The sequence below is a fragment of the Chrysemys picta genome, chromosome 2 (genome assembly GCF_011386835.1).
Source record: "Chrysemys picta bellii isolate R12L10 chromosome 2, ASM1138683v2, whole genome shotgun sequence".
NCBI lineage: Eukaryota > Metazoa > Chordata > Testudines > Emydidae > Chrysemys > Chrysemys picta.
The window spans coordinates 246552894-246565103 of record NC_088792.1 but is presented as its reverse complement, the minus strand read 5'-3'; the positions used below and the strand labels follow the sequence as shown (position 1 = coordinate 246565103).

General features: G+C 42.1%; 1 protein-coding gene across 15 annotated transcripts in view; it reads left to right on the top strand.

Moving 5' to 3' along the window:
• RUNX1T1 (RUNX1 partner transcriptional co-repressor 1) overlaps positions 1-12210 on the top strand; it is a 144521-nt gene that overhangs the window by 126642 nt on the left and 5669 nt on the right. For all 15 annotated transcript variants that reach the window (XM_065585894.1, XM_065585900.1, XM_065585898.1 and 12 more), the window contains one exon: positions 501-691. In XM_065585894.1, the coding sequence (XP_065441966.1) occupies positions 501-691 (191 nt within the window). The remainder of the gene's footprint in view (positions 1-500; positions 692-12210) is intronic.

Here is a 12210-nt window from a genome sequence, read left to right as displayed (position 1 = left end):
TATATACCAGAGAACCTATCAATGCCTTTAAGGGTGTATATACCAGTGTCCTGCCCTGGTTTACAGAAGATTAAAACCAGAATGTTACTTATTATTATTAATTTATTATTGGTATTATTCTAGTGCCTAGAGCTAAAAATGTTCACAGTGTCATTTCTCAATTAGTTACTTTCATAGAATTCTTTCATAAATCTAGTCCTCTGCAGAACAAATTTGTCAAGCAAAATATTCAAAAAGATACAAAAGGATAAATTGAAGATCAGAAACAGCTAAACTTTTATACTGCCCAGCATTTACTATCTGAGCACTTTATGTACTCCTCAGATAATGGGGAAGTAGAAGGAGGGAATAGGGACTCAATTTCATCCTTATCCTACTTCAGGAAGTGATGAGGCATACTATTAGCAGGGTATATGCTTCCTTTGTGCATTGTTCCCTCTAATCAAACAGTCCTGTACCAAACCTATTGTGCTGATGAAGACTTCTTGCCTTGTTTGTAGAGGAAGCAGTCAATGAAGTAAAACGTCAGGCGATGACAGAGTTGCAAAAGGCAGTGTCAGAGGCAGAACGGAAAGCCCACGACATGATCACTACAGAGAGAGCTAAAATGGAGCGCACTGTTGCAGAAGCCAAGCGACAGGCTGCAGAGGATGCATTAGCTGTTATCAATCAACAGGAAGATTCAAGTGAGGTAAGGAGTTCAGTAGGAGGGGAGTCATCTCAAAGTTTACTCAGAAGTATACCAAAGCGGAGCCTTGTTGTCAGAGTTTGAATCCACCCAGCATCCTGCAATAAAGAATTAATACTTTTTCCATTTTTTGTTTGTTTGTTTATCTTTGTCTAAGACCATAAGAACGACCATACTGGGTCAGACCAAAGGTCCATCTAGCCCAGTATCCTGTCTTCCGACAGTGGCCAGCAATTGGTTCAGAAGAAAAGTCTGAAATGGCTTTAAATTGATTGGGAGCAGGAGAATGAGGCAATAAGAATAATGCAGTGATGGGAATATAGTCTGTATATTTTCCATTTACTTTAGGTGTAAAATTAAAATACTTTAAAATAACACAATCTACTTAAAATTGGTGGTTGAAACAGGGCCGGCTCCAGGGTTTTGGCCGCCCCAAGCAGCCAAAAAAAAAAAGCTGCGATCGCGATCTGCGGCGACAATTCTGCGGGAGTTCCTTTGCTCCGAGCCGGAGTGAGAGACCGTCCACCGAATTGCCGCCGAATAGCTGGACGTGCCGCCCCTCTCCGGAGTGGCCGCCCCAAGCACCTGCTTGACAAGCTGGTGCCTGGAGCCAGCCCTGGGTTGAAATAACATTCAATGAACAATGATAAATAATGAAATTCTAATGTCCCCAAAATAAGTGACATTTATTTAGGCTTATAGCAAGGTAGCTAAAATTTTGTTTACTTTTTTTTTTTTGCAAAGGGAGGGAGTTTGTGTTGACATGATCAGCACAAAACTAGATTCCTGGAAGAAAAAAATTTGTATGCGGAGTTGCAAGAATGTTTCCTTAATTAGAATTTATTATTTCAGCTACAGAGATTATGTGTGAGCTGAAGGGCGGGACAAACAGCATCTGGCAAGAGAAAAATAGAATGAAAGAGCGACAAAGAGTAAAATAGGAATGAGCATGGTAAACCTCAATTCAGACTTGAACATGATAGTGGAAGCTTTGAATTCTTGTGGTATGGGACATATGGCAGCATATATAGCAGGAAGTCAGGAGTGAAAGAACAACAGACTTATTGCCAGTGCTGAAGTGTTTTGGATACAATGAAATCTTATGTCATTTAGAGAAGAAAGAAACATTAACATCCGTGTGGAAAGGAAACTCATGATTAAAAATGCCCTTATAAACTGTTGCTAAATTTATGATAGCCACTTTAACAGCTATTTCAAAATAAAATATGGTAACCAGAGAACATTGCTCTCATAAACTATTGCTCTGATTGGGAGATGTTAAAAAAATGTAGAAAAGCATGTTTTTATGCAAATTCCATAACAGAGGGAATTGGCAAACTAATAGGTGTGTTGTATCACATTATGTATGAATGTATATTTATGTACATTATTGCAAAAGCATTTTAATTACTGCATTTGCTAGTAATGTAGAAGAATGACTTAGGTTGAAGAGATTCAGATTAGGAAGTTGCACCATGCTGAAAGAACTGGCAAAAATCACAAGCTGATAAATCAGTGGCATGCTGCAATACATAGCCATAATTTGAGAAAGCATAAGAATTTAATTCATACCAGACTTCTCTGGAGATGAAAGACCATTGTGGGAACATTGGATGCCCAGAGTTTTTCCATAATGCGTAACAGATGAATAACAAGAAGACAAAAGGAATTAATTTTCAGCATCTGAAAGTTTCTCAGGAAAAGAGAGACTAAGGGAAGTGTAGGCACCCTTTAAGTACCAACTATTCCATTGCAGAATTAAATGAGACATAAATTCAAATTATTGGCATTTTGTAGCTAAGATATTCAAGGACATTCCCCCCCTCATATATTCGCATAAAGGGTATTTGTCTGACATATTGTCTGACAGCTATGATCATTAAACTGGTATCATTTTCATGTGTAAATACAAATGATTCCTATTATGAAAGCTGAAATTCCAAAGGTAACTGCCTCAGAGGAAATTGTAAAGTTAATCTGTTTAGTGAGTAAATATACAGTAGCCGGGATCAATGCAACACCTGTTATCTGCCAATACACACAGACCATTCTCCCCCAAATAAGAGTGCACCCAAAGGAATGCACACTGGGCATTTTTATGCAAGTTCTCCTGGATTCCTGAATGGTAGCACTTCTGGCAGTGGCAACATAGGAACAACCATCTCTATCTAACACTATAGTTTCATTTCCAGAGGTATTGTTTACTGGTATGTTAATTGCCTAGAAATACAAATTAAAAAGTTTTCCTTTAGCCTGGTTCCAAAGGGATGTGGATAAAAAGTATATCCATTCTACCCCGGAGCCTGTGAATAAACATTATTTGCAGGCCTCTAAATTCATCTCATCTCCAGTCAACTGGCAAGCATCCTGGCAAGATCAGACCAGACTAGAAAAACAAATCTAGTGGCCTGGTCCTGCAGTCTTCACTCAGGCAATGCATTGTAAGTAATGGTCCCTTTTTGGAGACAGGGTGGCTAAGTGGATGAAATCTGTGGGTGCCAGATTAGAGATCTGAGGCCAAATCCTAACCCTACTGCAATGGTGTATGGGAACCATACCTATCTTATAGTTTATGTAGTCTAGCACTGTCCATTATAAGCCTCTATTTTCAGTTGCTTTTAATTTTACCAAACTATAGCCACTTTGGGTAAAATTTACTCTCTGTTGGAATGATTTTTTTTAAGGTTCTGTAAAAATGGTTCAGCCATTGCCAAGAATGAGGTTAGTGGAAAATAGGTAGTTTTGCCCATGTTGACGCAGGTTTACAACTTTTTCCTTTTTGGAAAAGATTTAGGCCCTTTAGGGTTCAAAGGAAAAACTTGAAATTTGTTATGGGGTCAGAGACGAATCTTTTGATCTCTGTGAGAATCCATCCTGTTTTGTACCAGATGTAAAGATACAAACCTCAGTACATTTCTATGTTCAATAGACCTTGTTAGAGACATGTTGCTAAAATCTCTAAAATTACATGTGTACTGTACATGCTTCAGCCAGACACAACTCCTTGTGTGCTAAGTGCACTGAGCATGCTCCTAGGCACAAATCTCTAGACAGCAGGTTGTTGTTGCTCCCACCCTTTAGGCATACAGGAAGGCAAGGTGAACACCATGAAGGGACTAAATTTTAATCACAGCTCTTTCCTCTAACTGGTGGTGAACTGGTGTTAATTCTGTGTACTTCGCAGCCCTTATAATTAGAGCCCTGTGTGGATACAAAATTTGCATCCGCATCCGATCCGCAATCCACAAAAATGATCCGTGGATATCCGCAACCCGCAGATGTTGATATCCACGGATATAAAGCAGATATCAGTGGATTTTCAGGTCTCTACTAATAGCTCCACAGGTCACCGTGCACCAGTGATGCAAAGCTGTGCCAAGCCCCAACCCTCAACCGCCCTCCACTTTTCCCCCGGAGACCTCCTGCCCTACCGCCCACCCACTCTGTCCCGGCCATACGTCCTTCCCCACTCCAGGAAAGGAGGCTACAATCCTGGGCCCTCATGTGCAGCGCCGCCCTCCCAATCGCGGGCTTGGATACCTCTATGAAGCTGCAGCAGCTCTAATACACGCAGACCTGGCCGAGATAGACAACGGCGACAACTACTCTCCTCACAGCATCCGCCACTGCCACATGCTAGTTTAAATTACAACCACACCTCTTTTAAAATGGCACTTTGCTCACTGGGCAGGAGCACATGGTCGCACTCCCTTCTGGGAGTTGTAGTTTTCCTCCTCTGTCCAAGCAAGCTGGGGACTAAAGCTCCTAGAATACCCAGCGGGATATTGCCACTGCAGCGTGATTCAGAGAGATGAGCTGGAGCCTGAGGGCTGGGTGACATGTGGTGAGTGTGTGCTGCAGAGCCCCACGTGGATACAAAATTTGTATCTGTGTCTAAGCTGCGAGCTGCAAAAATGGTGCGTGGATATCTGCATCCGTGGATATGGGTATAAAGCGGATATCCTTGGATTTGCGGGGCTCTATTTTTAATTGAGCAAGGCCTCCATGCCTCTTGTTCAGGACGCCAGCAGCTATAATTTCCCAGCATTGTACAGCTGGGGTAATTGAGAGTTGCAAAAGGTCACTTCTGGTAGAGCTGGGAATCAAACTCAGGGGCCAATTTCTGTTCTGTGCCCAGAGATGCGACTCAAAAGAAGCAGCCCAGGAATGGAGCGGACAAAAGTGGCTTAAAGCCGTCTTTGCACCTTCTTGGTTCTAGGCTGCTCAAGGGGTGATGAAGCCATCAGCCTACATTAGTCCAGTTTACAGTAGCCTTACTCAGTTGCTCATTGGCTTCACCAGTCTGGAATGCAGACGTCTCCGACCACTCCCCATTCTGCCCCTGGCATGACCCTATTTAGAAGACTGTGGGTGAAATCAGTGTAGGGCCACACTAATCAGCTGTACTCTGCCCATGACTGGGAAAAATTCTCCCAATGGCAGCTCCACTCCTTTGGCCCCTGTACACCACTGGAGTGGGGTTAGGATTTGACCTCAGATTTCTAAGCTGGCAGCCACAAATTTTATCCACTCAGCCACCTTTTCTCCTTACAAGGCATTTGTATATTGTCTGGCACAATGGAGCCCTTGCCTGGTTGAGGCCATGTGTTGCTACTGCAATATAAATGCTTAATGGTAAAATGTATGCACCTGACTGTGCTCTCTGTAACCACTTGCACACATGTCCTTCCTGAGCCAGGAATAGAACATATGGGCTCAGGTTCCTGATTCTCTACATGCCTCCACTGTTGAATGCATAGTTGTACAAGTCTCTGAACAAGGTCTGGTTCACATCCCTTTCTGGTGCCTGGTCTACACAGAGGATAACAACCTACTCCTGCTACTAAACTATGCCAGGTATTCACTGTACATACAATTGCCTCGGTTCCAATGCTGCTGATGACCCAGTTGGGGTGGGGGTGGGGAAATGGAGTCAACATGATTTCACACAATGGAATTTGTTTTTTCAGTTGCTAAGAACATTCAGGCTGTTAAGTAAAAATCCCCAAAGTTAGGATATGCCAGATTTAAGGTTGCTCATACAACCTGTGATTCCTGAGAGCATATGCAATATGATACAGTCTTTCATTACACCATCATATACTATTTGATCTCCATGACCCCTGTCTCTTACTGGCATTTCCTAACATTTGAGTGTTTGATTTTACAACCTTTAACATTTGTATTAAGTCTTCAAGAAAACTACCCTGGCATAGCTTTTCTATATACAGTAGAACCTCAGAGTTACAGACACCTCGGGAATGGAGGTTATCCGTCACTCTGAAATGTTCATTAACTCTGAGCAAAGTGCAGTTCGGGCTCCAGTTCCAGCAGCTGATACTCCAAGCCAGGTTCTAGCAGCAGCTGAGCTCCCTCCTCAATGCGGGCAGCTTCCTTGCAGGCAGCTTCTTTCCCTGGGTCGGACTGCAAGCTTGTCCCCATTCCGGCCTGGGGTGTGTGGGGAAAACAGACCCCAGTGCTGCTCCTGCTCTGCCAGCAGCCTTGGGCTGGCAGTCCCAGCAGCTTCACATATAGGTATAAGTGGCTGCCCCATGCGTGGGGGAGGAGGTTGAAATAGGGGGAGGGGGACAAGCAGCCCAGATGTGCCTGCCTTTAAGATTGTGGCACAGTACAATACAGTATTTGTTCTTTTGTTGTTGTTGTTTTTTTGTCTCTGCTGCTGCCTGATTGGTTACTTCCAGTTTCACATGGTGTCCGGTTGATTGGTCAGTCCGTAACTCTGGTGTTCATATCTCTGAGGCCAATCAAACAAGAAAAATTACTGCTTTGCAAGAGAATAGAACCAAGTTGAACAATGAGCTGAGGAGAGTAAAGCAATGGGAGTCGCAGGCAGAGAGAGGAGATTCAGCAGTAAAAGTTAAGTAAAAGTCAACAATGAGGAAGAAGAAATAAGCAGCAAAGATACGATATGGGGGAAGTAACCAGTCAGGACCACCCATCTCATTAAAGTGAGCTTATTGTCATGTACTCTCATTCATGCTGATCCAGTATTAATGATCTAGTAATGTGAAGCCAAACACTTAAGAAGTGGCCCACAATATTTTGAGAAATGTGAGACACACAGCATTATAGTATTTCGTTTTTATTTCTCCACTGACCAGATTCCCTGTCAGATGGTGCTTTTTTGCTTTTGTTTGCATTGTTCTTATTTACTGAGTAATGCCATTACTTCAGTGCCTATATTGTATTTAAAATGGGAGCTCTCCATAAACCTTGAGATTGGCTTGCACTCATCGGGTTTTTTTTATGGGGAGAGTTCCAAGGAATTGTACAGATCCTGGGCTGTAAGTAAACCACAGCCTCTTAGGGATAGTGTGTTTAAAAGCAAAAAGACAGAAGCAGGCCTACCTGTCAGCATGACTATTTCAGAACCACAAATTATTTCTCTACTACTTCCTTACAATTACAGAAAAGGAAACTAGGCAAAGGATGATCCGTTCATCAGTAGCTGATTTGGCTAAGAACCAAAACATATGTGAGCAGCTACTCTTTAATGACTGCCGTGCTTGCTTTGGCTGTAACATACTGTTGTGCAAATCAGTTTTAATAGTAAGGGTGAACAGCTTAGCAAAGAGACATAGTAAATTTACTGGCCAGATTATTGAAAAAATTAAAACATCTGTCTCTGCTCCAGTATAAAATGCCACTGAAAAATCTAACACTCACGGTGTTCTTCACCACTCTCAAGGGGAAAAAACATGGATGTGATAGTTCACTCCAGTTGAAGCAGATGCTTTTTTTGTTCAGACATCTGCTTAGATAAAACAAATGTGTAACTGGTCCAACACTGCTTTTAAGGATTGTGTAGGGTTAAGGCTTGTTTACATTATCAAGTTGTATGGTGTGTCTGAATATTACACGTATACGACATGCTTGTGAACACAAAGGGGCCTGGTCTATGCTGACCGGTCAGTTGTGGTCAGGATTGTGTCATCTAACTTGACACTTCACACTCATGTTTGAACCATAAAAGGTAATGTACACAAGCCTGATTTCTATGCCTGTTGCACACTAAACACATTCACATGCTAATGTATTTTATTTGTGGTGGTCGCAGCTTGGATTTCTAAACAATAAAACATCAATGGTTTGGGTAAACCCTGAGTACTTAGCTATCACCTGTTACTTAATCCCAGACTTCTGCAGCTTGGAGACAATTTTGCATGTGGTGGTGTATTTTGGCACCTTTAAAATCCTTAACTATTGTGGCTATGTGACTTAGGAACACAAATCGCATAGACTTTCAATGGGACTTGGGTGGACTTTTCAAAAGTGCCTAGGTCCCATTCAAAATCAATGGGACTTGTATTGCTTAGTCACGCTGGCACTTTTGAAAATCATCCCCCATGACAATAAGTGCTGTATAAATACACCTAAATGTATTTGTACACATCCTTTATTTCCTGGGTGGACTGGCTCATGGCTTTTTTTAACACCATTATGCAACAGTAACCCATGCATATTCTTTTTTTCTCTTTATTGATTAACTTTTAGTGCAGACAGTTAGGTTTCCCAGTACTCTCCAGTAGGTGCAATATTATTACTCCCTCCAGGCAATACCAGGAAATCTGGGCTCTTAACATAGCTAGGCTTAACACTACAGTATTACGTGCCTTTCGTAGGAAAGTGGAGAATGTCAGAAACTTTGTTTACGGTGACTCTGCACAGTATGGCACCATATTTTGATATTTCAAAGTAAATCACCTTTTAACATCTTAAGATACTTTTATTTTTTTGAGCCAGCTCCCTTCTAAGTCTCAACAGGAAATAGAAGAGCAAAGCAAATACTAAAATAATGGAAATATTTCAAAAAGATGGCTAGTTATGGCAAGAGTGTAGGGCAAAATGGCTCGCCAAAAGCAGTGTGTCAGCAAACATTCAGCCTTAGTGCTAGAGATCTCCAAGATCTCCTTTGTTGACAAGGCCAAAAAAGACTCAGAGTTATTAGCTGCATGAACCTGTTGAAGTAATGCACTGCCAAGGATTTTGGAGGGTAGGAATCCACACACATTTTAAACAGCGATGGAGCAATTGTTTTTCTATAAGACATGCGCTAATGGAACAGCAAAAGTAGGAAGTCTGATGGGTTCTGCAATCTTTGTGGGAGAGAAGGTTGACACATTTCTGCATTGGAATAGCTCATCAAACTTCATGGAAAAGTAGAATTGCACAGGATGGACAACTGGGACTATAAACTAAGTAATGACTCTTTTTCCTGGTTGGATCTTCAATCGGCAGTTGCACATTTTGAGTCATTGCAACATCAAACTAGTTCTTTTGCTCACCAGAGAGATTGCTGTCATCCAAACTTCAATCACAAAGGATTCTTTCTATGTGAGCACTACTAGAGCCATGCACTACAGAAATAAGAGGTGATGCACCAAGCCCCTGAAGACAATGAATGCCTGTGCAACTATGTATACATTGGGTGTAATACAACTTATGGAGATATACCCAAGCTAGCTCTAATATAGCTAGCTCAGGTACCGGCAGGGCCGGCTCCAGCATTTCTGCCGCCCCAAGCAAAAAAAAAAAAAAAAAAAAAAAAAAAGCCGCGATCGCGATTGGCGGCGGCAATTGGAAAAAAAAAAAAAGCTGCGATCGGCGGCAGCAGTTCAGCGGCAGGTCCTTTGCTCCTAGAGGGAGTGAAGGACCTGCCGCCCCCGAATTGCCGCAGGTGCCGCCCCTCTCCCTTGGCTGCCCCAAGCACCTGCTTGTTAAGCTGGTGCCTGGAGCCAGCCCTGGGTACCGGTAGCACTGAAGCTGCTTTAGTGTTAGCTAGCCATGTGAGTAATTGCCCAGGGTTTCTGGTGAGCTTCTACAGCCCGCGCTGAAGAGACTTCACTGTTCCAGTACTCAAGTTAATTATATTAAAGGTAGCTCATGGATGTCTACACGAGCTGCAGTCACAACATATAATATTGCTCATACCTTCTTTTTATGAAAGCTGTTTGAAGCTGATAAATCTTGAAAATAAAGTAGATCAGAACCAGGAAGAGGATAAGCTTTGGTCCAAGACTTTCTGCATGACAATTGATTTCACTTTGTGAGTTGAGGGAGATGTAGTGAACGTTATTCTGGAAGATAAAAATGGGACCTGTGGCTTAGATTCAAGGCCAGATCCTCATTCAGCCAAACTCCATTAAGTCAATCCATCCTTGGAGTCAGTGAAACTAAATTTGAGTTACATAGGCTGAAAATCTGGCCTTCTGTGTATAGCCTAACAAGTGCACAAGGAGTCCAAGGTCCCTATGATCCAGTCATTACAGTATTAGGATACATCTGGAACTTAGTACAAAACAAGAACTGGTGTTGCAGTACATTAGGCCAGTACTTAAGGGGTTGTATAAAAGATGAAATCACATTAAAAATCCATAGCTGCATTGTTTGCTTTATTTAAATACAGAAACTTTGCTCAATTTCATATAGACACATTGTTACCATATGGATTGTAGCATGACCTAGTACTGGTTCCTTGATGTGTATTCCCAGATAACAATGGTGAGGTCTGTACTATTCTGTAAAAGAAGTCCTTGTGGGACCAGTGGATTGTATGCTACAAAATACAGCTAACATGGCAATGCAAGTATCCTCACGAACAGGGGCGGCTCCAGGCACCAGCGCACCAAGCTGGTGTCTGGGGCGGCAAGCCGCGTGGGGCGGCCTGCCGGTTACCGTGAGGGTGGCAGTCAGGCTGCCTTCAGCGGTGTGCCTGTGGGCGGTCCGCCGGTCCCGCGGTTTTGGTGGCAATTCGGCGGCGGGTACACCGAAGGTGCGGGACCGGCAGAGCTCCTGCAGGCATGCCGCCGAATCCACATTACCAGCGGACAACCCGCAGGTGCGCCACCGAAAGCCACCTGACTGCCGTGCTTGGGGCGGCAAAATACATAGAGCCACCCCTGCTCACGAATGCATACTTGTTGCCAATTTACACAGAAAGACTATTCTTTAGTACTTTTAAATACAATAATTTGGTAAATAAATGGGGGTGCAAGAATTTTAAAATGAGTTTTATGTGCCTTTTTTCTCACAATTAGACTAAAGTTGTAAAGTCCTGTTGAATTATAACTGATACATACAGTGGACAAAAGCATGTACCAGACAATGTAGGGAAACATTAGGTAATCGCTTATAAAGCGTTGATTTAGAGCTGTAGAGCGACTAAGAGTTTTAATAAAATCTAGCACCCATATAGTGCTTTACATGTTCAAAGCATTGTAGAGACTTCAGATGATGTAATTAATAAAATAGCCAGTTCAACAAAATGCTCGTAAGATGTAAGTGACTTTGTTTTCTATCACAAAAATGCATTTTGGGACAGCTAGTTGCATCATGACATTGTGGGTCCAGCTTGAGAGTTTGTAACATCCTACTATGCAGATTTATAAGAGACAAGCACAGTGCTTAATTTGTAATGAAAGAGGTGATGGGACTCAAGCCATTTTTTTACGTTCATAACTGATGCAGCAAGCCCAGGGGTGCCAGAGCTATGAACTGCCAAGCCTAGAGGTGCTGGGGTTCAGCCTGGCACAAATTAAGCACTGGACAAGCACTTCTGCTCAGGTAAAATCTAGCACATCAAGTTCAAAACAAGTCCAACGAGGGAGGCAAAAAAGAGGATTTTTAAAAACTTGGCTTTTATTTGTTGAATAGAAACTTGACTAGATAGAGGCTACATTTTCCAGCACCAAATTTTTTTACAATGAATATACCCAGTACTGCAATCAAACCTACACTAAGGGATTTGTGCACCTGTAGAGAGCCCTGCTGATTTCAGAGGTACTGCATGTGGGCTAAAGGGTCTTCCCATGAAGGTCTGCTTAGAGAATCAGGACCCTTTTTTGGATAGGGAATGAACAAGAATACTCAATTCTGCAATTCTAAAAATCAGTATAACCAAGCAAGGCTGGTTATTGCCAGTTCAGAAGTATCTCTGTGCAAGCACGTTCCAGATAGAATTGTACGCCGCTTATTGCTGTGCACACAATTACAAAAATCATTTGTATTGAAGTTACTTTTCACTGTGGTGACAAAAAAGTGTGCTTGTTTAAAAAAAAAAAAAGTTAAAATGCATTTAAAAATATAGTGACGCTATCCAGTCTGAATGGCAGTAATGTGGTGATACCACTCCAGAACTGGACTGAGTCTAAGCAGAATTAACCTGAGATCATGAACACTGAATCAAAACCAGGTGATGCCAGACACGGAGTCTGAATTTCCAACAGTTTAACTACCAAAAACATCTGTTTCTGTGTGTTCGTAATTCCACCTTTTTTAAAAAGTGTTTTAAAAGATGTGAACAATTTTACAAATTAAAAAAAAAAAGTCCCCAGCACATGTATTTGTAATTACCTCGTTTAGTCTGTGTGTTTAATCAGTTTGAATTGAGAATGCCATGTACATCTGATTTCAATCTGAAGGAGCCAGTGAGTATTGGACAGTTACTCTTCTTGCATCTGCCAGAATATTCCTGCGCCAAAAAAAGGATAGAACTAACACCA